At 46.7% G+C, this 27,272-nt stretch overlaps 1 protein-coding gene across 1 annotated transcript; it reads left to right on the top strand.

The window, feature by feature from the left end:
* Positions 1-4,365: 4,365 nt before the first annotated feature.
* On the top strand, positions 4,366-8,119 carry LOC117840057 (probable flavin-containing monooxygenase 1). The gene is made up of 4 exons (XM_034720509.2): positions 4,366-5,396; positions 6,425-6,603; positions 6,847-7,199; positions 7,299-8,119. The coding sequence occupies exons 1-4, from the start codon at positions 4,667-4,669 to the stop codon at positions 7,636-7,638; spliced, it is 1,602 nt and encodes a 533-aa protein (XP_034576400.1). The 5' UTR covers positions 4,366-4,666; the 3' UTR covers positions 7,639-8,119.
* Positions 8,120-27,272: the final 19,153 nt, after the last annotated feature.

Raw genomic sequence — 27,272 nt, 5'->3', positions numbered from 1 at the left:
GGCGACTGGCACGGGAAGACCTGTGTATCTCAGGGCTCGATCTCGTGGCGCACGGATACGGCGGATGGCCGACCGGCAGGTCGCCGCTGAGCAATTGCCGTGCGCGTGCCCCGAAGCCGGATCCGGCTACAAAACATCGCGACGCCTCGCATCGGTCGTCTTCACCGAATGCGCATTCGAATCTGAACTACCAGATCCATCGACCACTTTTCATTTGGAATGAATGAATGATCAGATCACCGCATGAGCTCTCTGATCGAGGAAGCTTCGCAGATGCAAGGACATGGATTTGTCCTTTTCCTATCTTGATTCCGTGGCCTGCTACCGAGAGTAGTGTATGCATGTACAAGTAAATGTAAGAGTATATACACGGTACATGTACGCTTCTTTCTTCTTCGGAACATAAATGTACTATAGTACTGTACTTTTTTTGGGTAAAATAAATGTACTACTAATTTTTTTAGAGTAAAATGTACTACTAATATTTTTGCACGGGGGTGCATGGGCCTAAATAGGGTAAGGTTATGGGCCTAAGTTACGTATTCTCCACCCTCAGCCCAGCAGTATCTTTTTTCCTCTAGTGGCGTAGAATACTACAACTCCTACCATCATCTTCCCTTTCCCCTTCCTTTTCTTAAATCTTAATCAGAGATACCATGATACTAAGCACAAAGTTACAAACTATACCAAATGAAATACCAAGCATTGTCACCAACTGAGCATAACATGGCGGCAGGCATGCTCTGACGTCTAACCTGCATCCAAAGTCGTCTACACCAAGTCAACAGCACATGGCCGGCAACGCAAGTTTACACGTATACGTACCATGGATACGCAACAATCATGGAGAGCATATATACGGCCTATCAAACTATATACACAAGTGGATTTGCAAGTACCAAAACAATAGTGCGCATTTCGCAAATAACCACTAGCTTAGCTCGGTCCATGGACATTATTGCCACACACACTGGAGAGGCTGCTGAATCTTGGTCAAGCTAGGCTACCAAGTACTCCTACCAACCAGAGGCAAACCACACAGATACTTGACCGGTTGACGGCCTCAAACTCTCGAAAAACCTTGTGCGTAACATAGAGCTGTTTCGATCGGCCCTGTACATAGTTTATTGCAAAAATGGTAAACACCTTATTTCTATCATATGAAGGCCAGTCATGGACTCTGGATTGTAACTTCTGCAGAATGTCGGCTTGGACTGCCAAATTTAAAATGGTAACCACCTTTATTCATTAGTTGAGTGATTAGAGTACACATCTTCAGACAAAGCAAAAGTACTAGGAAATGTCGAAGAAAAACGGAACGCAGCGTACACATGTGGTATTAGTCAGTCGCAAGTACTTTTACTTGATCCACGTTGAGTCTTAGCATATCTGTCTTTCGTGTGTTCGTTCCCTTTCTACGGTCCAAGGGTCCAGTATGGTCTGTAAGACTTCGTTCAAAGTTTTCTACCGAATTCATGCAGCACGTCATTGTTCAATGTTCCAAGCTGAAAAATCACAAGCTAAGCTAGATAAAATACTAATATCCATGGATGCATGTTCTAGCCTTTTGGATCATCGATCTGTACTCTTTAGAATTTTAGATATGTCAGTTGAATGAATCTTGACGAATGACGAGTATGGCATTTGCATGCATGGAGAATTCAATGCAGAAAGCTCTCTATATTTACTCTGCATGATGCATAGAAGCCTCGCAAAAAAGAAAGAATTAGGCTGATGTATAGAAGAAATGTGAGCGAAATTCGCACGCCAAGTTCAGTGGTAATTCACCGAGATTTAACTAGTGCAAGCCCACCAATCGATTTGCTTATATGAGCAGTCAAAGAGTGCATGCAGCTTATTGCATAGTGCATACGCATGCACGATTTGCATTTGTTTATGTTAAAATCAATGTCTGTACGCTCGCTCGTCTGTTGAAATTCAATGGTCAATTTGAATTTCAACAAGGGCTAGTAACACATAATACCCTATTCTCTCTAGAACTACTTGAGAGTACTCTGAATTTCCGCGAGTATAGGTTGTTTTCTAGCTAACGATCCAAGAACTGTGACCGGCTCTACCTACGAATAGGACAAATTAACTCATTTTCTGCACGTGCGTGCGTATGCAACGATGCACACACGTCTAACTCGTTTCTTGGGAAAATGGCACGAAAATTGGTTCAAACTTCGTGGCAAATGTATGGAATCCGGAGTACAGTGTACAAGTATGCTCCATCATTAGTGTACCAAATATGCTCGATTATTAATTTTTTATACTAATCCGTACAATATATGCATACCTAACCTCTGCATGCATTCTGCAGGCTTCCATGTAGAGATGTGTGTCGTGACCAATGGAAAAGGGCCATGTGGAGGATGTTTTTTGGTGTCAGACTGTCAGTCATGCATGTGGCCCAAGATACCATATGCTAGCTACTGTTATCAATGCATGTATCTACAAATAAAGGCATCAGATTAGGGATACATGTAGCCCGGATGCATGCATGATTAGGTTATATGGTCTACGGCTCTACGCAGAGGTCAAACCTAAAAAAAAAGATCTCCTGATTAGAATCAGGGTCTTCAATGGAAGTTGAGACGAAATATACATTTTGCTACGTGTTGCTGCTGATGATGATCAACCTACTACTTAATATTCTTTGTACTGTCAGTTACGCTGGGTACGGTGTGCATGTTCAAGGTCAGCGCTAAGGCTAGTCTTTGGTTTCCTGAGTTCATAAGTGCGCGTACATACACACTGTACGTATGTAGGTGGACCAGCAATGATGCCCCAATCATAAAACAGAAATATTAAGCGTTAATTTAATAACCGTACGTACAAATTTGTAATCGAGGTTCATTAAGGAGTGTTTGGATACGAGCTACTAAACTTTAGGAGGGTCACATCGGATGTTCGGACGCTAATTAGGAGGACTAAACATGAGCTAATTATAAAACTAACTGCAGAACCCCTATACTAATTCGCGAGACGAATCTATTAAGCCTAATTAATCCATCATTAGCAAATGGTTACTGTAGCACCATATTATCAAATCATGGACTAATTAGGCTTAATAGATTCGTCTCGCGAATTAGACTCCATCTGTGCAATTAGTTTTGTAATTAGACTATATTTAATACTCCTAATTAGTATCAAACATCCGATGTGATAGGTACTAAAGTTTAGGAGTGTGTTACCAAACACCCCCTTAGAATTGGGAGATGCATGACAGGGACTACTGTTGCTTTCCTTGTCTGAAAAAGTGTGAAAGAGCCAACTATATCTTCTTTTGAACGAATCCCAAAATATGATATGAAATTGGTTCAAATAATTGGACCACATTATCATTTATTTCTTGCTGAAAACTATAAGCTATTTTTTCATCACAAAAAAATGAAGTAATTGTGGTCACAAACAGCACTGTAAGGAGCAAATTGATTAAATATAGCTTTTTTCCCTAAATAACATCACAAGGCAGGATATGTGTACCCTCCTTTTCAAAAATTAAGGTGTTTTTGGTTTATCTCAGTTATTTTTAAAAAAAATATATACTAACATTATTTCAAATACCAAGTAATACATTGTCAATAAATATGGTGGATTTAACGAAACTAATTTGACGTTGGTGTATATATTTACATCAGCTTGCTCACCTTGGAACGGAAGGAGTACGTACAAAAGCGAAATGAAAACAATGGGAATGCTTCTTTGTCTAGAAGTAAATAATGGGAATGTTTCTCAGGCAGCTGGCAGCATTACTTGGTTTGTAGCTTCCATACCGCGCGCGGTACACAAGTATAGGATAGTCTGCATGCACATCAGCTGCAAGCCGGTGATGTCGACTGCAGGCCATAGCGGCCGGAGCAAAGGACAAGAAAGCAAGGATGCATGACGGTCTATTTCACGAGGGGACAAACAAGATATAGCCATAGGCTTGCAGCCAAAAATGCCCCAGCATGTAGTATTGCTACTGCCTCCTTTTTTTCTCCGGTCCAAAGCTACGTTCAAGTTCTCTCGAGATCAGGAATGGCCCTGCCTTGAACAAGGAAGAGGTCATCGTTCCCGTGTCAGATTCATGAATCCACCATGCTCTAAAAGAAACCAGTAAAAATATGACTAGGTCTGATCCGCTGCCCCCCGGCCCGGATGAAAACGACATGACCAGTCTACTACCGTATATACCTTGTATTACATTATTTTATTATTAAGATTAATTTTATCAACCAATAAAAAAAGTTAAGGTGAAATTAACAAGAGTATTTCAGTTTTCCAGAGTCGGTGCATGTATATGCATGGGTGTCTAATTGTTGGTGATGTGCATGCATGCCCCATTCCCACTTGTTCAGTTTTTCTATGCGTTTTTTCTCTCGCAGTGTTTCCCTCCGTTTTCTATGATACGTTATGGAAGCTCACATGTTGATGAGACCCTGAAACCCTCCGGCTTCAGCTCTCTAGCGTGGCACAGCGCCTATAAATACATGCCCCGCCACCCACACAGCCATAGCTTACAAAGCCCTAGCAGCTACTACACAGCTCTCTGATCCCTCAGCCTCCTCCGATCCATCACCATCGTCGACGCACACTAGCAGCTAGCTCCACGCGCCGTGCTCGCTCGCAACCCCACCAACTACTCAACAGGCACCACACTTCGCGCTCACCGTACCTCATGGCGGCGGCGGCGGCGGTGACGCAGGAGGCGCGAAGGACGACGAGGCAGGCCGTGCCGGCGTCGTCTCGGGTGGCGATCATCGGCGGCGGCATCAGCGGGCTTGCCGCGGCGAAGCAGCTGGCGGCGCACGACCCGGTGGTGTTCGAGGCGACGGCGTCGGTGGGCGGGGTGTGGAAGCACTGCGCGTACCGGTCGACCCGTCTGCAGACGCCGCGCCCCGACTACGAGTTCTCCGACTACCCGTGGCGCAACCGCGAGGACCCCACGTTCCCGACGCACGCCGAGATCGTGGAGTACCTCGAGGGCTACGCCGACGCGTTCGGCCTCTGGCGCTACATCGCTCTCGGCGCCAAGGTCGTGGACGTCAAGTTCCTCGGCGGCCGCGCCGCCGGCTTCACCGAGCTCTGGAGCGGCACCGGCGAGCCGCTCCAGGGCAAGCCCATGTGGGAGATCGGCGTCGCCACCGCCGGCTCCGGCGACGTTCGGTACTACCAGTTCGAGTTCGTGGTGATGTGCGCCGGCAAGTACGGCGACGTGCCGCGGATGCCGGTGTTCCCGCCGGGCAGGGGGCCGGAGGTGTTCCGGGGTCAGGTGATGCACTCCCTCGACTACTGCAAACTCACCGAGGAGGAGACCGTGGAGCTCATGAGGGGGAAGAAGGTGGTCGTCGTCGGGTACAAGAAGAGCGCCATCGATCTAGCGCTTGAATGCGCTGAGGCCAACCAAGGTACACTGCTCGATCAACTACACGACAACATATTAATTACTTATTACTCCTTCCGTTTCCAAATTGTAAGTCAATCTTGGAGAGTCAAAGCATATCAAGTTTGACCAAAATTATAGAGAAAAATATAAAAATTTATGACATCAAATAGATATACTATGAAAATATAATTGATAAAGAATTTAATGATACTTAATTGACATTATAAATATTATTATATTATTATATAAATTTAGTCAAACTTGAGATACTTTGACTCTCCAAGATTCTTAGAATGACTTACAATTTGGAACGGAGGGAGTACTTGCACCGCAAAATAGTAATTATATTCGTAATTTCAGCGAACAACAAGCTAGCTGAGTATTACATGCATGCAAGTAAATTGTTACAATAATTAATTTATTTGAATAATTGTACAAGAAAAACTAAGAGTGGTGCATGCAATAATCAACTAGCTAATCACGCGGCATTTATCAATCAAGGAAACGATAGAAAAAGAACATGCCAAGCAAGTTCACACACAAGTGCCAATCAACTACTGATAAGCGTATGACTAACTACTAACCCATCCAGAATAAAAATAAAGAAACATTCGATGAACAAGTAAGACGACCGTTATGTCTGTATGAGGAGGCTGTGACAGCAACGTGCATGTGGCCACCCGAATTGGGAGACCCGATCCAGTCCCAGAAAAGGTCACTCTTGTCATGGTCCGTCGTACACTCCATCTAGACTCTGCAGCTCTCCTACTCCTACAGGTTCAAAGTACACTGGACGCAACACGTACGCAGCTTTTGACTTTTCAGCCTCCGATCCCCCGGATTTGTCATACGCTTGCACTGCACGTACCACTTGATCTAGCTTTAATCCTGTTTCCTCAAAAGCGTGCGTCCATCACTCTAACGTTTTGACTGCACAATCACTTTTCTCTGGAGGATACAATCTATCATGGTCTAATTTCAACTGCTCCTGACCAAATGGTACTATTGGTAATCTTGATCGCCAGGTAAACTAATGTTTTTGAGTTGCAGGTGAGGGAGGCGAGGCGTGCACGATGCTGGTGAGGACCCTGCACTGGGTGGTGCCGTCCTACTCCATCTGGGGCCTGCCCTTCTTCCTCTTCTACTCCACCCGCCTGTCCCAGTTCCTCTACGAGCGCCCCGGCCAGGGAATCCTCCGCTCCATGCTCTGCCGCCTCATGGCCCCGCTGGTATGGACACTGATGAACATGTGTGCATGCTCGAGACGACGTGTAGTGTATTTGCTGCTGGCATCTGGCCATCTATCACCATGTATAGCTTGTCACCATCATCACGCAGCAGGCACGAGCAACAGATTATCAGATCTGGTGTAATTGCAACTGGCGTGGGGCATGCATCAACTTTGAATGCATGTCTGATGGCGTTGTCTGATTTGTCTCTTCTTCCATGGGCTGTGATGTTGATGTGTGCAGAGGGCGGGCGTGTCCAAGTTCATCGAGTCCTACTTGGCGTGGAAGCTCCCGCTGGACAAGTACGGGCTCCGGCCGGACCACCCCTTCGTGGAGGACTACGCCTCCTGCCAGATGGCCATCCTCCCCGACGGCTTCTTCGACATGGCCGACCGCGACATGATCCGCTTCAAGAGGGCCCCGGGCGGCTGGTGCTTCTCCCGCGACGGCGTCCTCCTCGACGACGGCACCGAGGTGAAGGCCGACCTCGTCTTCCTCGCCACCGGCTTCGAGGGCAAGGACAAACTCCGCGCCGTCCTGCCCCAGCCCTTCCGCGGCCTCGTCGTCGACAAGTCCGGCATGATGCCGCTCTATCGGTGCGTGTGTTCACGATTGCACTGATTGATCGATCCATGAATATATTGCATTTTCTGATGACTGATCGATGGATGAACAATCAATGCTGATGCATGCAGCGGCACGATCCACCCTCTGATCCCGAACATGGCGTTCGTCGGGTACGTGGAGAGCGTGTCCAACCTGCACACGTCGGAGCTCCGGTGCCGCTGGCTGGCGGGCCTGCTCGACGGCCGGTTCGCGCTGCCGAGCGTGGAGGACATGGTGCGGCACGTCGACGGCGAGGCGGAGGCCATGCGCCGCACCACGCGCTTCTACCGCCGCCACTGCATATCAACCTACAGCATCCACGACAGCGACGCCATGTGCGCTGACCTCGGCACCAGGGTGCTCCGCAAGGGCAACTGGCTCGCAGAGCTCTTCGCGCCCTACAACAACCAGGACTACAAGGAGGAATGAGTTGAACCCATTCCGTCGTCGACGACGACGACGACCCCTGCCACACATTAATTAATTCAACTCCATATACTTATACTCTTTAATTTATTATTTAAAGTTGTTGTATACCTAATGTACGTGTGAGCTTATTAGTAGCTTAATAAGATTCGTTATTTGTTTATACTAGTATATATGATATGATTACAAAAGTTAAGGACTGTAGTAGCTAATAATGATCAGGAGAAGATTAGGTCATGGTCGTGTCATGTGAACCCAGGAGGAGTTTGGTAGAGGACTTTGATCGAGGTCTCGTCTCGCCCACGACCGCGAGATCTCCGGGGGAGAAGCAGCAGCCAGGACCATGTGGAACGAGGTGGTAGCTAGGTCCCCGGCTGCATGCTTCTTGCACCAATACAGTTTTTTCATTCCTGCCCCTGTAATACATTCTTTTTGTAATGTAACAATATGTTATGGAATATAAACACGCAATAAATGATTTCTAGTCCATTCTGCCGGTATGTGTATATAACCAAGGGTCCAATGTCTTACTCCCTCTTTCTTTATGAACTCCTCTATTTGAGTAGAGTACATGTGTGTGTGAATCTAGAGACCATGGCACATGAGCCTGCAAATGGTTGTATGGTAATGCCTCACTTAGAGTAATCCCACTTAGGGTTAGGCAATTCTTACATGTGTTTCGTTCCAATTACCTTTGCCCTCCCTCACCACTTCATTCTAGGGTGGGAAATGAGCCATTTTTATTTTCTTAGCTTTGTTAAAAATTGATTTATTTTTTATTATAGTCCCCACTGTCATTTAAGAGCCAATTTCTAAAAGCAGAACAAAAACAATTTTGATTATACTGTTTTTTGAGCCACATCAGAGTGAAATCGACTTGTTGAGAGTCAACCAATTTTGATTACATAAGAAAAACAAGTGTAATCGGAGTAATTTTGAAATGAACCACTAAGCTAGCTTAACAAGGTTTTTTATTGCCAGGCTGATGTAACACTCTAATTTTCAACTTTTGCAATTTAATAAAATTTGCTAGAATTTAGTTGCATATGTCTAAGGATTATATGTCTAAAGATTTTAAGGTTGTATTTAAATTTTCTTAGGCAATTAACTCTTTTTCCAAATAAATTAATGAATCATAAGAGTTTCATTGTTGCATTCATGCTGGTGCATTGTTTTTAGTTGCTTGAATTTAAATTTGTGTTTGAATTCCTTTGTTTGAATTTTTTTAAACATTAGGAAAACCTTTTCCTTTTCCCCTCCTTTTCTTCTTTCCCTTTCAGCCCGCTTCCTTTCTCCGACCTAGCTCGCTAGCTGTAGCGTAGCGCCAGCAATAGCCCAGCAGTGGCCGCCTCCGCCTCGACCCAGCTCCCGTGCCGGCCCGCTCCCACGCTGCTCATCCACCTCACCTACCGACAACTGGACCCCACTTGTCATCCCCTCCTCTCGCCGTCTTCGCGCCGCACTCGAGCCGGACTCGAGTCCGAGCTCGTGCCGCCCCCGTGCGCGAGTCTGCCTCGGCCTTGGGCCCGCACGCCAAGGCTAGCCCCCGGGTTATAAAAGGCCGCCTACCCTCCCCCCGGCCTCACCAAACCCTAAGCCACCGCCTTGAGCTGGCGCATGCGCGCCACCCGAGCCCGAGCACAGCACACGCCTGCTGTGGTCACCCTTCCGTCGACAAGGACACCGCCTGGAGCACTGCAAGGAGGTGACAAGGCTGCCCGTGAAGTTCCCACGCTCTCCAGTGTTTTCCTTCGCACGGACGAGCTCACCGGAGATGAGCGCGAGCCGCTCCGCCGTGCGCCGTCGTAGCTCCAACCACCACGACAACCCCCTAGATGTGTTTGCCGCGTGCTTCGCTTTCTCCAGGGCTTGATCCCGTCGCGTCCGATTCCCGGACGCTCGATTTCAAGCGAGTTCCGGCGAGCCGCTGCCGCCGCTCTACCGCTCGCGCGTTGCTTGTCGAGTCCTAGGCGACCACAGCTGCCCGATCTTGATCCGACGGCCCAGATCAGATTTGACCCGAGTCAATACCAGTCAACTCCCGCGCCGAGAGTCCCTAAGTTTTGTAGTTTTTACACCCGAGGTCCGGCTCAGTTCAAAAGTAATTAGATCTAGGTCCTTTTTCTTTTGTTTTAGCCCCCGTTATTTTGCAAAATAGTGCCCGCCATCCTAGATCCGCTCTTTTACGCGTTAAACCTTCGGTTTGTATGCGTATTCATATGCCCTTGTTTTTTTGCAGCTTAGCCTCTGGAGAGTTTAGTTTTCTTACAGATAAGCCCCTACACCTTATTTAGTTCATATCTTTAGCGTTTTAGATCCATTTTAAGTGTTTCTTGCGTCTATGAGTTTGTGTTAACGCATAGATTAGTTATATGATCATGTTTTGCTCTGTTGCTACTTTTTGGTGTATTGTTTTCTTATTTTATTCTCTTGTTTGCTTGTATGTGCTCGTGTGACGCGTATAGAAGGACCACAATTTGAGAAATTCGAAGGTCAAGACTTTGAGCAGCAAGAGCCAGTCCAGGAAGGCAAGTCGTGCCATTGATCACAATTTGATCATATGCAACCTTTACTTTCATGTTCAATACTGGTGGAAAACGGACCTTTAGTCCCAGTTGGTAATGGTTAAAGATCCCGAAAATCCATCTGGGACTAAATTTTCGAGATAAAAGGGGTTCTTTAGTCCCGACTCATTCACCCGGGACTAAAGACCCCCTTTAGTCCCAGTTGGTGTTAAAAGTTTCCAAAAAATAAAAAAATGGACCCGACCGGCTGGCCGCGCCGGTCGTGCCGCCCACCCGCCCCGCGCTGCCCACCCGCGGCCGCCTGCGCCGCGAGGCCGCCTATCCGCGGCTGCCCCGCGCGCGCCGGCGGGCCGCCCGCCTGAGGTTGGCCGCCCGCACCACGAAGCTGCCCGCACGAGGCCGTCCACCTGCGCGCCGTCCGCTCTGCCTGGAAGAAAGGGAGAGGAGGAGAGAAATAAGAAAGAAGAGAGACTGCTACACAAGATAAGGGAGGGGAGAGGATAGGTGGAGAGACAGGGGGGCTAAAGGCCCCGGGACCTTTAGTCCCGGTTGGAATTTCCAACCGGGACTAAATCTTTAATCCTGATTGGAATTACCAACCGGGACAAAAGGCCAACTAGGACAAAAGGAGGCGGCGTCAATGCGATCTTTTATAGCCTTTACAACTGGAACTAAAGGGGGGAATTTAGATCTTTACAACAGGGACTAAGGCCCTGTTTGGCATGGCTCCAACTCCGGGTGGAGCTGCTCCACTCCAGAACTCCACATGGAGCCAGCTCCGCTCCAAAACTCCAGAACAAAATTGAGGTGTTTGGCTAGATGGGTGCTCTCAGCTCCAAAAAAGATCGATTTCAGTCTGGATTGCCATTGTTGCCCCCCAATTAAGGCCCCACTTGTCATCCTCTCTATCCCATCTTCTTCTTCCCCTTTTTCGACTGCACTGTGCCGCACACGCGAGACCCTCCACGGGCGGCGAGGTGGGTAGTGACGGGGCGACGGGTGGCGACGGGCGACGACAGGCGGCGACGGGTGGCGGGGTGGGTAGCGACGGGCGACGACAAGCGGCGACGGGCGACGACGGGCGGCGACGGGTGACGACGGGCGGCGACGGGCGACGACGGGCGGCGACGGGCGACGATAGGCGGCGGGGTGGGTGCAACAGGTGACGACGGGCGGCGGGCGGCGACGGGCGCGGCGGCGGGCGGCGGCGGGCGACGAGCGCGGCGGCGGTGGGCGGCGACGGGCGGCGGCGGGCGGCGACGGGCGGCGGCGGGCGGCGGCGGGCGGCGACGGGCGCGGCGGCGGGCGGGCGGCGACGGGCGACGGGCGTGGCGACAGGCGGCGGCGGGCGGCGACGGGCGGCGGGGCCGGCCGGCCACGGGGGCGGCGACGAGCAGGGCTTTGGCGGCGAGTGGGGCTCGGGAGAATAGAAGGGAGAATAGAATGAAACGTTTTTTTGTGTAAGTAGTGGCATTGGTGGGTAATTACCCACCAACTCCACGAGAAGGTTCAAAAGAGAGGTTTCTGGAGCAGCAAAAGAGGTGCTCCAAAACTCCACCTCCATTTGCACTACAGCTCCATGGAGTTGGCAACTCCATGGAGTTTTGGAGTTGGGGTGTTTGGCTGAATTTTTTGATGGAGTTGTTGGAGTTTAGAAGTGGAGCCGTGCCAAACAGGGCCTAAAGCTCCCCCCCCCCCCCCCCCCCCCCCCCGCGGGGTGGCCGTCAGTGGCATATTTTTGACTAGGACTAAAGATAATTTAGTCCCAGATTCAATGTTAACCGGGACTAAAGGGGCTGGATGGAAGGTTAATTCTCTACCAATGATGCCGTTCTACCGGTGGTTGTGTTCAGTTGATCGATCCATGAATATATTGCATTTTCTGATGACTGATCGATAAATGAACAATCAATGCTGATGCATGCAGCGGCACGATCCACCCTCTGATCCCGAACATGGCGTTCGTCGGGTACGTGGAGAGCGTGTCCAACCTGCACACGTCCGAGCTCCGGTGCCGCTGGCTAGGGGGCCTGCTCGGCGGCCGGTTCGCGCTGCCGAGCGTGGAGGACATGGTGCAGCACGTGGACGGCAAGGCGGAGGCCATGCGCCGCACCACGCGCTTCTACCGCCACCACTGCATATCAACCTACAACATCCACAACAGCGACGCCATATGCGCTCAGCGGCAAAGTTAGAGTAAATTGGAAGGGGGTGCACTTACCTTATGCGTGCATAGAGTTTGATCATTGAAGGTGCATATATGGTGAAAAATTAAACATATTCACTATTTTTTCATTTTTTTAGAGGTGCCTAATTAATATATACCTCCGTGTGCGCTGCAAGGTGCTCCGCAAGGGCAACTTGCTCGCAGAACTCTTCGCGCCCTACAACAACCAGGACTACAAGGAGGAATGAGTTGAACCCATTCCATCGACGACGACGACGACCCCTACCACACATTAATTAATTCAACCCCATATACTTATACTCTTTAATTTATTATTTAAAGCTGTTGCATACCTAATGTACGTGTGAGCTTATTAGTAGCTTAATAAGATTCGTTATTTGTTTATACTAGTATTTATGATATGATTACAAAAGTTAAGGACTGTAGTAGCTAATAATAATCAGGAGAAGATTAGGTCATGGTCGTGTCATGTGAACCCAGGAGGAGTTTGGTAGAGGACTTTAATCGAGGTCTCGTCTCGCTCACGACCGCGAGTTCTCCGGGGGAGAAGCAGCAGCCAGGACCATATGGAACGAGGTGGTAGCTAGGTCCCCGGCTGAATGCTTCTTGCACCAATACAGTTTTTTCATTCCTGCCCCTGTAATACATTCTTTTTGTAATGTAACAATATGTTCTGGAATATAAACACGCAATAAATGATTTCTAGTCCATTCTACCGGTATATGTATATAACCGAGTGTAAAACTGATCGATCAGCCGTACTCACGGTCAAGAGCGGCCTGAACCCTCACATAATTAATTTATCAGAAGTCGAATTAAATTGTTGTTATTTATTGCTCTTATCTTTATTTATGTTCATGTTTATAGTTGGTGGTATAAACTTATACTTAGTAATTACTAATAAAACTTGACCAACCAATTAAAATTCCGAATTGCTATTAAACCATAGCCTACCCTTGAATGACCTTACTGAGTAATAAGTGTACTCACCCTTGCTAAAATCGTTGCTCAGAACAAGTCAACTTTGAGGAGGTTCTTCAAGACTTCGAGGAGTTCTAGGCGTACGTGTTCCCCCAGTCAACTGCCTGTGGAGTTATCATCTTCATTGGAGTTTCACTGCGATAATAAAGACTCGTTTTGCTTTCGTATCAAAGAATATCGGTCATGTAATAAATATATAGTCTCTCTATGTTATAGCACTGTCTTTGATATTTACTGAAGTCGTTGCATGTGTGTAACTTGATCCTAACACACATGTAATTCATGCATTGGTTTTGCCTTAAAACCGGGTGTGACAGCTGATTCCGGGAAGTTGAACCCAGACCTGTTGTATGCTACTCAGGTGCTCTAACCACTAGGCTAGAGGCTCTTTCGCAATTATTGCGCTCCTATTAGAGGTTCCGTACTTCTTTCACCTTTTGCTAGATATATTTAAGTACAAATATTCAATATGATTGTTTTTATCATTATTATATATCGAGCAAACCCTTAGGACTCAATTATGGAATATGAATCTATTGTATTTTTCTCTTTAAATTACTCCAATCATATTCGAACTCGAGACATCATGTTGTAACTAATACCATATTGAGATACTACGTACCCGGCAGTTGACTACACAAAAGCTCCATAAGATAGAGAGAGTGACGGGAAAGTGATTTATACATCAATAATCGTGGTTCTGCTAGTTTATCTTGTGTTAATCCTTTTGACGTGCAGTGGTTAATTTATTAGGAAGATACTAAGCTTTGAAATAGCACTCACCATTGATACTGTCTTGCTGGTTCCCTGAAAGGCCGATCAAACAAATACATTGTTTCCCACAAGGTAGCCAGAGTCAATGAGTCCAAACAACAAATTAAAATGTTGCCTAAAATATAACGAAACCGAGTCAAAACGGTCAAATTATTCGATACTAAGTACAGAACGGTTGGGCACAGTGTACTTAACTAGAAGTTGACCTTCTTACTTCAAGTGTGTATATAGCATACCACATTGCATATAAACAAATACTCATAGCTAGCTAGCTAGAATATAATGCTAGATCGTCATAAAATTTAAAAGTCAGCTGCTTAGTTATATTAGCACTGATTGACTAAGGCTCATGTACATATTTCATTGCAAAGTTTTGATGAATTTACAAAGACAACTTGATACATAGATGGTCGCAGGCAAGTAAATTTAGTCCGCAAGTTGCATGGTCTTGCATGTTGGGGTGTCAACTGTCAACGAGCTAGTCAAAAATCCGTGGGTTGCATGTAGCAGCGTGCATGGTTTTGAGCTGCTTTGACCGTTCAACTATGCAGCACATAGCTATCAGATGACTGTCTCCGGCAGTTGGGAGCTTCAGCTTGACTCCCAAAGGGTACGAATTCGCAAGCAAACGCGTCTGAATGCATCGAACAAATCCTTGATTATATTTGCGAGAGTTTTAGTTTAATTTGGACACCCCGCATGTACTAATCTAGTTTATCCTCTAACAGCATGCATAGCTAGGTCGTATTTAGAAACAAGTGGAGTTTTATTTGGGAATAATAGGTTGGATTTGGGAAAGCAATATGCATCTAACATTTCACTGTCCACGCATTGTCTGGTAAACTAGGTTAAACCAACGCGACAGTGAAATTTTAAATGTAGTATGAACGCATCCATTTCAAAGCAAGGGAACTTTGTGTTTTTTCGTCGATCGACCAGATAGATAGCAACAGGAATGCAACGCGAAAAACCAGATCGATCGAGCTTGGAATTCAAATTGCCTGTGCTCCCTACATACGTACGTCAAGATTCAACGGGCGCGGAATGATGAAGTGGGAACAAGGTTAATCTTGATTCTTGAGTAGTCATCAGACATTGAGACCTTCAAACCCTAATGGCGACTAGACAATTATGCATCAAGAAGAATGGACGGCAGATAGTTTGATTTGATTTCGTCAAGCACGTCGTCCAACTTTGATTCCCCAGGCCGTCCCGTCCGTACGCGATCTGCTCATTAACTCACGTACGTTTCTACGTACCGTATATATACATCGCCAATACGCCCATGCCCGTACAGATACGCCGACGCCGTATACTCCTAGCGCCTCTCGTTCGTCTATTTTGAATGCGCGTATCATGTGGTAGACCTGCACGTGCCTAAATGTCATGCGGAGTAGATTCAACACGTACGCCGGAGCTGGAGAACTGGCAAAACAAAACCCCATGCCACGGCTGGGCTGCAGATGCCGGTGAGATTTGAGATTTCCACGCACGCACGGCACACGTCGGTCGCCGTCGCCGCATCGCGCTACTAGAAAGGAAGCAGCGACGATCCATTCCAGCCTCCGCGCAGCCGGCAGCCCGTGCGGCCGCCGTCCGTCGCCGTCGCCGTGCGCTACTAGAATTCAAGCCCGCTTTAGCAACCGGCTGGCTGACAAAGTGACAAGGAAGGAAGATGTCAAGGCGCGGGGAGAAGACTTGGCCCACTGCAGCCTCCGGCCCGCTCAAACGCCGGAGACCGCCGATTTCGCCGCCTCGCGCGGGCCATCTTGCGAGTCCCCCACGGGTCCTGGGCCTGTCAATGCACGCTACACTGGCTGACTGCTGGCTGGGAAAACGGGCTGCCCCTCTCCTCTCTTTGGGCCTATCCTCACTGGGCCCCTCCCTATAGCCGATAGGGATTCGGGCCGTAATAGTGACTCTGACAGTCAGTCACACAGTAACTGCAAGCCTGATCTGGTATACGTTCTACCTCGTAGTCAGAGACAGAGACCTTCAGTCGTTTGAGTTAAGCTAGGATTTTATCAGCTAACAAGTGTACGTACTATGACTGTTCGGCTCATTCATCAGCTGAGCACGTCTGCACATGCTGGCTTCATTCTGTTGCATGTACGCGAAGCCTACGTAGACCAAATCTCACAAACCCATCAACATTTTGAGCTAATTGTTTGTGCCACTTTCACGAGCCCACCGCAATTTTAGGTTATATCATCACAAAAACTACTGCTCCACAATCATTTCCCTTTCATAGTCAGTTGGGCACTTGGGCTCACATGTAAAGCGGTACGTTCGTGACAAGCTGGTCCACATGTCAAATTAGATGAATTGTGATTGACACGTAGGAGTGCGCTTGATTTATATGAAATGCAGAAATGGGAATAATCATGAAGTTGTAATTTTGTGAGAAGATAACTCAAAGTATGGGTAGGTTTGTGAGATGGGCATTAAATCTGGTAACTTTGTGATATTAGTCCATATATTAGTAGCTTTGTGAAATTTATTCACTTATACATGTGGTGGGAGTTTATTTTCTTTGTGGCAACAACAACATTGCAGGCTTACAGCCCATCCCCGTCTTTGCCACTTGTGGGAGGGGGCTCAAGCCCCCTACTGTTGCACCTATCATGAAGGCTCTAGCAACTTTAGACATGGATGCTAACGAGAAAGAAAAGGTAGCTGCACTCAGATGGCGGCGTCAAAAGATTATGCCACCGTAGTTACAAAATACGGAGGAAGGAAAGACTAGAGCGCTAGGCTCGGTTGGACTCGGTGGAACGGAACCGGAGTACCAGACGAGATCACGAAACGCAAAAAAAAAAAAGCCGCTTCATTGACACTATTTGCAACTTTAAAATAGAAAATCATTTGTTTGCTATAAAAACTCAGTGAAAAATTTGGTAGTCGGATTACGAAGGGACGACAGATAGATAGCAGTGGAGGTCAAAAAGCGCATAGGCCCCCCTAGCGTTTTTCATACTTTCCAGTCTCCATACAAGTATAGGAAACCAAATGCTTACAGTATGCATCCGATGAGTTTTATCTCCATGCTTTACCTTTTGTTTTAGGTTCTTTCTGTTAGATCACCTTGTCCGTATAATTTGCCCTAACATGATAGTAAAAAAAAAGCACAATGGAAATGGGCTGCATTTCATCCCCCGCGGGCCTCTCTCTACGCTCTCGCCCTTTTCTTTCACCGGCAGATAGGCTTTCTTCGCATGGCGGCCCGGTCCAGAAAAGGCGATAAGCACGACCCATACCTCATCGTCGTTATCCTTGGGGCAAGTGGATAAGCACGGCTCGTGAGCGTCTGTTTCTTCAGGTAACGAAACGCTGCATGCAACTGAAGCCATGGCGACAGGTGACGGCCGGCCGGCGGCCGCCACGACCAGCCACGCCCACTTGTTTATCTTGCAGGCAACGAGGCCAACAAGCTTGGGTCCACCAGTACACTCCGGCGAGCCGCTCGAACATCTTCTTGGTCGTCTACATCTTTTCCTTTCCCTGGGGCACGTACACATCACCCTGCCCCTGCAGCGCCGTCCGCCTGCTCGGGATTTATGTGCCGATCGGGACGCGACCATGACTGTGATTACAGCAGTGTGTCACGGAGGCAACTGTCACAGCAATTGCAATTGCAATTGCAATTGCTGTGACGATCGATGCACCGATCACGTCTAACTCGCAGTCACAGACGACCTGCTAGGAACGTCTTCTGTTCTTCCTGCTTTTATCGACTGCGTCATGATTATGGAAATCAACACCTCGTGTCAGTTGCGTTAATAAGCTACGTTTTTCAGCTCAAAAAATATTCAGAATGAATCAGCTCGTCCATCATCAGCTCTACAAGAGCACATGCCGGGTACCCAGCAGCTATATATAATATACTGTTAACTGTCTATGGCAGCAGAATCTATAGTACTCCCATCCCACCCAACAACCACAAGAGCAGAGCAGGCTAGTAGCAAGGACCTGCCAATATTCAGTTCCAGCACAAGTGCACAAGCTGGCACGATGGAAGGATGGAAAACCTGTCAAGTAGTTGGTGATGATCATGAGCGCGACGCGATCGAGCTGGGCCAGCTGTCCGTACGTTGACGCCACCCATCCCCATTGGTCCAGCTGGTCCGAGCCAAGTCAGCATTCCCCAGTCCCCCGCGGAGTGGTATACATGATGGTGATTAAACAAAAGAGAGTGTGCCACGTCACGGCGCCCTGTAATTAACTATTATTAATCCGAGCGATGGATTTGGCTAATACTAATCACATGTCAGTCCGGCTAATCGCCGGCGGATCGAGCAGCTCGTCGGAGCACGGCGCACACGCCGCTGCCGGTTCCGTCCAAGGAACGACGAGGTCATCATCAGGTAGCTGTGTAGGAATCAGATTAGTAGCGAACTAATTAACCACGCGTTTCAGTTCAGCAAGCGATGATGAGGTGGCGCTGGCGCCGATCGCATCGATCGGCGTCATGTGGATCCGGCCAGATTATTGGCAGTTTGGCATCAGGCTACATGCCTTGTTTCCGATTTTCTTTTGATTTTTTTTCCTCTCCCACATGATCAGCTTGAACTACTCTGATTCTGAATTAATAGTAAAAATAAAGTGCTCCAATCAGTAGCGAGGGCGATAACAACCGCGCTTTTGGCGGTTACGCTTGTCGGAACTACCGGCCTACTATAGGTGCGTGCCTGGATTGCTGCCCGGCTAACCGTAATCAAAGACCGCAAGATTAAATCACATGGTGAATTCCCCTTTGACAATTAATTAATGGTAGGATTAGCTAGGTCAGTTTTGCTGTCCGGGCGCGGCCGTGAAGGCAGGAGGCCGTATCATCGTTTGCATCCAGCATCGGTGTTGCACATTTTCCATGTTGACACCAAGCGAGATTTTTTTAGGTGTCCGGAATTTAAAAAAAAATCCTCGACATATATTCGAGTAGTTAAGCATCGATATTGCAACTATTATTTTTGCATGTTTCACAGTGAATGTTGTATGAAACATGATGTTTTACGCATCCCAGAGTCGAACGATGTAGTCTTTTTTATCCCAGAGTCGAACGATGTAGTCATTTTTTCGCATATTTTTCAATGTTGCAACTATAGATTTTCGATGTTGCAGATGTTTTGTTTTGATGTTGCAACGGAGCGTCAGATGGGAATTTCCCATCGGACGTCCGAGCGCTAGCAATGCTGTTTTTTTTGTTTGGCGTGTTCTCGAAAGAAAGAGAGGTGTTTGGAATACCTATCCATTACGATGATAACCTTGGAGTGCAGTTTTCATACGTAGTTAGATGCTCACATGAACACGCAGCCACGCGCATTCATCTCTACAAATGCACACATACACATCAAATCCTTGTGAGCGCCTTATGAGAGATGGAATCGGTAATTGCATATCTTGAATTTAATAAAATCATAGTAAGTATCTTCATTGTTGATAAGTACGTCACGCATATTATCGAAAGAAATAGTCGCATTAGTGATGCAAAAACTGAGCATCAAACCTGGAGTGAACTCTGGTGAGTAAGGGATACGAGTCATACAACCACCTCTGCTAACTAGCCAAAGCTGTTGCTTGTTCTCCTATCGACAAACTTGTTGCCCCTCACTCCCTCGCAAAGAAAGAAAATAGCACAAACTTCATTTATTAGCAAAGTTCCGTGAATCATGTTGTTCTTTGCTGGAACACATGGATGCATATGGGCATGAATGGACATGCTTCACTAATTCCAAGCATACCATCACATCACCTCAGGGCCGATGAACTCTCATCTAAACCACCTCTAAACATAGTGAAAGGAAAGATGGAATTATATTAGCCAACCAGCATTGACTTGACCGTGCAATTGCATCCGAAAGGGACGCGAGAAGTATATACACAAAGAAAAAAAAATTAATTAGCGCGGGTGACACGGACAGGTCGATGGAGCATGTTGTGGTTGTTGAGCGGGCTAGCTGAACCGGTCGGTAGCGACGCTGAGAGATTTTAATTTAATTTGCTCGGTTAAATTAAATTAGTAGACTACTCCTCCTTAGCAGACTAGGTAGGGTGGGCCAATGGCACCCGTTTAAGTGGCTAGCACGACACACAGCACATGATATGGCATGTACAAGATGTTTGTTTGTTCTCGATTAGTCTGTGTTTCAACTCTCTCAGCTTTTAAATTAGTAGCGCGAGTTCACATTATTCTAGCTTGCTAGTGCATTATTCTTAGTAGCTAAGTAAAGCATATGCTATTTCGTGATACAACTAGTGTTCATATTTGTTTGCTTATTTGGATCGGACGGAGTACGTGAAAAATCAAATGGTTGACCTTTACCATCTTGTCCGAAACCGTTTCCATTACACGTAGGCAGATCTTGCCCATCAGCTAGGTGCAATCCTTCACAATGATCATGGAGTGGCACTCGTTTCTCTCGCGTACGCTTTCAGGTTACTTGAAAATCTGGATGATATATGTAAATATAAAAAATGTGGATGACAGGAGGTGCAAACATTTAATAAGGTCTCGTTTGAATACTCCCTGCTAAAGTTTAGCACATGTCACATCAGATGTTTGGATGCTAATTAGGAGTATTAAATATAGACTAATTATAAAATTAATTGCACAGATGGAGTCTAATTCGCGAGACGAATCTATTAAACCTAATTAGTCCATGATTTGATAATGTGGTGCTACAGTAACCATTGCTAATGATGGATTAATTAGGCTTAATAGATCCGTCTCGCGAATTAGCATAGGGTTCTGCAATTAGTTTTATAATTAGTTCATACTTAATTCTCCTAATTAGCATCCAAATATCCAATGTGACACTGCTAAAGTTTAGCACATAGTATCTAAACACTCCTAAGTCGATCTGCAACGAGAAGTAAACAAAACTAGCCTACCGCGTCCAGCGTCCAAATCAGAGGACGAGCTAGTACGGCGAGAAGCCGTTCGGCAGGCGCCACTGTTCATCAACAGTCGAAACTGTCCGGCTTACCCCCGAGAAAAACTGCGACGGCTCAGGTTGTCGGGGGAACGGATCGCTGCACACGGCATGCAGACCATATGGCATACGCAACGTACATGTTTCCGTGGCCTGCGTGTAGGTATGCCGTATGCGTGCAAGTCTGAACAAGAGAGACTGCTACTCTTTGTTGCGGCGGCATGCACTAGGTGGAATAACAGAGACGCATGTTCCACGTGCTCAAACTGGTGATGACCCCTATGAGGCTACGAGTGAACAAGTGAACTGGAATGTCTGTGACAGGTGGTGGAGCTGTGGCCACTGGCACTGGCAGCGCTTGGTGGCCCATCTAAATCAGCGTCTTTCTCGTCGTCACTGCCACCTCATGACACAGCCAACCCATGCACAATCAATCGAATTATTTCTTGAGAAAGAAGACATTTTAATTGTAGGTTGTTTAAGTTTTTTTATTTATAGATATTATTATGTGTGTATGTTTAGTTTAATATTTATGAATCTGAAAAAATCAAAACATAACTTCAAAGTCATATTGCACGTCATGCGACCCTTCTACTGATTTTAGTACTGGCAGCTTTCTGCAGATCCTGGGACCAGCCGATGAAGAGGTACTGTCTCTTGCTGACCGCAGTGTCTTTTCGACAGTCTTACAAAAACGGCAATCGCAAGTTGCCAACGGACCAAAATCCCCCTTTCGGCCTTTTCTATCCGCATTCTGCAAACATCCAGAATCTGCGTATGTCAGTGTTCACGGGCCAGCAAGCTTGCAAGAAACACTTTACTGTCCACCAGCCTCTCAAATTCAAAAAAGGGCGACGTTTATAAAAAAAAAACAGGTGAAAATAAAGTGTGTATAATTGTGGACTTGCTGCATCCAGAGACCGGAGGTAGCTACCTACCAAAAAGGGAGTCAGAGCTCGTGTTCGAGGAGCCCTGCAACCCAACACCTGTCTGGAATCTGCTAGCAGAGACAAAACGAGGGGTTAAACTGTAACCATGTGTAAAAAAGATGTCTTTGGATCATGCACGGCGATCGATGTTGATGTGCCGATTTGTGGATAAGCACGGTGTCTAAAGGATAGCCGCATCGCCTGCCAGATCACCGCCAGGTTTCTCCATCGAATGGCTGAAATTAGATGCTGGTTTTTCTTGAGCAGACATCATCGACCTGCTGCCATTTTTTCCCCTAAAATCAGAGTTGAGGGCGAGGAAATGATTTTCATGTGGTCCCTGGGGAACAAATAGACCGGTGGTGCTGTTCACTCCACAGATGTAAAGGCCACAAGACCTTCCTTGTCAATCCAAGTAGTTGGGTGGTTTGATTGTGAACTGCACTAAATAGTAACAACTATAGATTTCCGTATACTGTGCGCAGTAACTGAACGAAATGCAGTATAATCTTGCAGTAAAAAGTCTCCTTTTGCCACAAGCGCGAGCTGAGGAACTGATCATGATGTTCATCATCTTATTTGGTCAGTGCTGTACCATGTTATCTCCTCAGCTTTTCATGAGGAATTAAGATGAAGTAGCTTGAATAGCTTCCAGTTCTTGGTCCCTCTCCGGAAAGCTAAGTGTCATCTTGCTTGCACGTTTCTCCTCTCTTCTCTTCTCTTCTCTTCTCCTGTCAGTACTGCATTAATAGTACCATATGGGATGTTTGCTCATCTACGGCCCTGAACCAACTTCCTAAATCCAGTGCCCTGGCAGTTCAATCCAGGCTCATACTACTGTTCAAGTTTTAAAGCTTGTCATAGCTATTCCCTATTTTTTTAAAAAAAAGAAAAATACAATATACACCTCGTTTAAGAATTCTTTCTAGAAAACTGTTTCAACCATTCATGTTTCCAACAGGAATAATTTGGTAGTTTAGTCATTGGAAAGGTTCAAGAAAATAAGCCACAAAGTCAAAGTCTCAAATTCGAGAAATCAAATTGGAAAATTCGTGTTTGGTTATTGAATTACTATATGTTATGTTGCAGCTAATAACAGAGTAGCACCATTTTACTCCGTCATGCCGGAAAAAGCTAACATTTACCGGTTTCCTCTTGGACGAGACGAAACTGAAGTTGGTCACTGAACTAGACCTGGACAAAATGCCCGTAGCTCGTTAGCTCGCTCGGCTCGGCTCGTACTATTTTTTCTTAACGAGCCGAGCTAACAATTTAGCTCGTTAGTACAGCGAGTGAGTTCGAGCAGCTCGCGAGCTAAACGAGCAAAGGCATGTTAGCGTTGACCAAGGCCCAGGCAGGACAAAGCAGGCAAGCAGCACCGCGTCACGCCCCCCAATCCACACACAAGTAAGCATCCCAGCCCACTTGTTGGCCCAATAGCCAGCATGTGCATCTCCTCCGCACGGCCTGTAAGTGCACAACATAGGCAAGCCGTACAGCCGCTTGATTCCCTAGCTTTGCTAGCTCCCGAATCGCCCCTCCCTCGACATCCGCACCACCAGGATTAGCCTCCCGCTGCCCACGCGCCGGCCAGCGCCCACTGCCCGCCCGACTCAATCCACTCAATCCTCAAGCGGCTGAGAGTGAGCGTCTCCTCCACAAGTATATGCCGAAGTACCTGCAACGTACAAGTACGTCATTTGCTTCTTGCTAACAAACAAGGTATCTGCCACAGGTACAGGGTATAAAGAGAGTTCGGAATACTCTTTCGGGCAACGCACTCCTCAGTACCATCCACAGCTCACTCCTGTCAAAACATATCAAGGAGTCACACTCACCCAAAACACACGTGAGAGTGTTAAGGAATTCCCATCACCAAAACCATGGTAAATGTCTATTCATAACTCAAGAAGCATGCATATGGATATATGAGTGGTGGACTAGCTAGGGATCTGTAGCTAGTTCACAAAAATAGGTAAACAAGGGAAACAGGATAAACAATTATCAAGGCATGGCTAAAAATATTGGATATGCAATCCAACATCATCAAGTATCACAAATAAAGCGCTAGCAACTAAGCATGCATAGGATCTATACGATTGGGAGTGACATGACACCTTCTCCGTAGTCGTTTGGATCTTCCTCGGCGTAGTCAGGGTCTTGAGGGTCTTCCGGGTCGTAGCTCGGGAATGCACAGAACGGGATACGGTGTAAAGTAAATTAAACAACATTACATTTAAGCAAAAACTTCAACAAAGCTAAATTTAGAAGATCCAAATAACACCAAACTAGCTACAAACAGCACGGGCTCGATTTTACGAATTTAATGCAACTGGTTTCATATTTTTGAGCTAAATGAATTAGTTATGAATTTTTAAAGATTAAAAGATTTATTTATTTATTTAAATAATTTCATAAAACATTTTATTATTATTGTGACACGTGTCAGTCCCTTGTTGTGACACGTAGTAGCACGAGAGTGCGCCACGTGTCTGCTGATGTCGTCGTTGATTGGTCAACTGGGTCCCACCGGTCGGCGGTGGGCCCCACAGGTTAGTGGGTCCCGACAGTGGGCCCGGGCCTCGAACACATCAGCGCCACGTGGCAGCCAAGTGGCACACTTTATCGACGTGGCTCTGCCACATGGTGCCTACGTGGTGGCTCCGTGGCACGTGATGGCGCTGCGGCGGAGCGCGGCACGACGTGGCACGGCGTGGCGGTGACCGCGCCCAAAACGGCACGGCGCGGACAGCAGGTGGCAGCCAAGCGACATGGGCGCGGCGCGGCAGCGGCATGGGCGCGTGCACGCGGCAACCGGGCTAGCGCGTGGCCCCGACCTCACGCTCGAAGGCGCGTGCACGCGGGCACGGGGTAGTCCCTGGCCGCAGGCCCGCGGCAAGGCGAACGACGACGCTCCCTACAGGCGGTTCGAAGGACGGGCACACGGCGAAACAACGAGGGGAAAGAGAGGGGTAGCGAGGCTCACTGCGGGGGAGACAGCGAAAGCGGTGGCGTCGGGCGGCGGACGGCTTCCCTCGGATGGCCTCCTCTGGCACGGCTTCCTGTCCTCCTCCTTCTCTTCCTCCTCTCTTCCCTCTCCTCCTTCTCCTTCCCTTCTTCCCCCTTCTTCCCTTCCATTCTTTCCCTCTCCTCTCTCATGCGGCAGCGATGGGGAGGAGCCCGGGGGCTAGGATGGCGAGGAAGGGCTTAGAGCGGCACTATTTATAGCGGCGAGGCACGGGTTAGGGTTTTGGAGGGGTGTGGTGGCATGCTAGGGTTTGCGGGGCGGCACTGGCGGCATGAACGATCGAGATGTGGCGCGGGTGGCAGGGCGGCCATCCAAGGCTGCCAGCGCAAAAGCAAGGGCGCGGGCGAGCGCGGTAGTGGGTGCCAGCGCGACCGGCAAGGCGTGCGGCCGTCCCATCCGGCGTACACGCACGGTGCGCGTGACAGTACGATCGGGAGGAGGAGGAAGCACATGAACGGCGTGGCTGACGGGTGGGTCCGGCGCGTCGGTGAGAGAAAAGAGAGGGAGCGCGGCGCACGGGCTGGTGGTTAAGCGGGCCGGCGTGCTGAGCTAGGTGGACGGCCAGGTTGGGTCGGAGCGGCAGGCGGTGTTAACGGGCCAGGTCGAAGGCGGGCGAGGGCGAAGCGGGCTAGGTTGGTGGGTTGCGGCCGGCTTGGTGGGTTAGATAGGTTTTGTTTTATTTAGATATAGGTTTAGATTTATATTTAGCACTCAAACATGAGATCCAAATAAAAAATCCAAAAAGATCCAAATCAATCCATACAAGTTTTGAAATGGAATTTTGGTATGAGAAGAGAATTTGACTATCATTTTTAAATAATCACACAATTCAGTCAAAAGTTTTAAATTTTTGAAAATTTCTCTCAAATAAATATTACAAAAAATTTTAAATATTAGATTATTAGTGGTACATAAGCATTGTGAGAAAGTATTAAGTAATAGTACCTAAATTTTAGTACATTATTTCTTAAGGATATAATTAACTATACACATGAGTATGGGCTCTCATTAGAAAAGTTTTGGAAAATAGTATATTGATAAGAATCCAATGAATTATTTACCATATGCTTAGCAGGAGCAGCCTAAATGTATGTCCCTCAAGAATATGTCAGGATCTAGGGGAGCAATTCCCATATCGGATGAAGTTATCTGACAATGATGAGTTGGGACATAGGAAATCTATAAAAACTTTGAGTTCATTTCAATCATAAAGCACAGATTGAGAAAGTGAATCCTAGCTGATTATATTGAACGAGCGTTTTGAGTAAAGTTAGCAACCTTATGAACATGTTGTTAACATTTCTTTGGGTATAATGAAAATATCTAAGATAAGTTTTGAAGTTACGTACGGACAAGAGGCTAATATTGAAGCTATTATAAGATTTTGATCAGCATTAAGTTATACCTTCACACTTAATTCCATTAATAAAATTTTGATCTTGTTATATGGAGAAACATCCTTTCTTGTCTCTCTATATTACATTATTGGGAACACTAAGCATGCTAACTCTTAAATTTTCCTCTAGAAGTGGGTTAATGAGAGGTCATCAAAATGTGGCTTGCTTTACTGATAAATCCGTATTTTGAGGGGAGATCAGAACGTCTCATTAAGATAGAAATACCTGCTCCATTAAGTGAAAGTACTACAATAACCACTGCTAAGAAGATAAGAATTATGGTTGAAAATTTAAAGTATAACCACACGTGCCTTTTAGTTGATACCACAGAAAATAAGTGTGTTCTGTTAAGAAACCAAAATTATGAATGGTTGTGCATATGTTTCATTGAACTTGAGAGGGTACTATTTTATTACGTACGTACCGAGTAAGCATTACTTCATTAAGCAAGAAAGTAAAAAAAAACTAGTGGTACTATTTTATTTCCTAACGGAGTCAAAATAGTGGATCATAAGGGTTCACATAAGCAATAGTGACTCTAAGAAGGAAAGTATCGCTACTCATGGTAGATGACTCTCGTAAGGGTTCACATAAGCAATAGTGACAACTGAAGTACAATTATAACCTTGACTAAAGCTTGACTCTTGTTGCTCATTATTTTCAAGAGCCATGAGTGCCTATATTATGGTATGTAAATTTAAGAGGGATATTCTATAAAACTTAAAGGTTACTTTTCCTTCAGGTATTCAATTTATCTTGATAATATTCGTTATGTCTTTGAATAATAATATGATTCATCAAGATGCCTCTGTCAGTGCATGCTCACGAATTAAGAATCTTATAGCCATAAGGTTGTTGGTTATTCAGGTGCTAATTTTGCAAGGAG

Source organism: Setaria viridis, chromosome 9 (genome assembly GCF_005286985.2).
Source record: "Setaria viridis chromosome 9, Setaria_viridis_v4.0, whole genome shotgun sequence".
Taxonomy (NCBI): Eukaryota; Viridiplantae; Streptophyta; class Magnoliopsida; order Poales; family Poaceae; genus Setaria; species Setaria viridis.
This window is presented reverse-complemented; position numbering and strand designations above follow the sequence as displayed.

Excerpts from the sequence above, each read along its gene's own strand:
- LOC117840057 (XM_034720509.2), top strand. The coding sequence starts at position 4,667 with ATGGCGGCGGCGGCGGCGGTGACGCAGGAGGCGCGAAGGACGACGAGG. Across the intron at positions 6,604-6,846 it reads GCCGCCTCATGGCCCCGCTG|AGGGCGGGCGTGTCCAAGTT; the intron begins GTATGGACACTG and ends TGATGTGTGCAG. Across the intron at positions 7,200-7,298 it reads GGCATGATGCCGCTCTATCG|CGGCACGATCCACCCTCTGA; the intron begins GTGCGTGTGTTC and ends TGATGCATGCAG.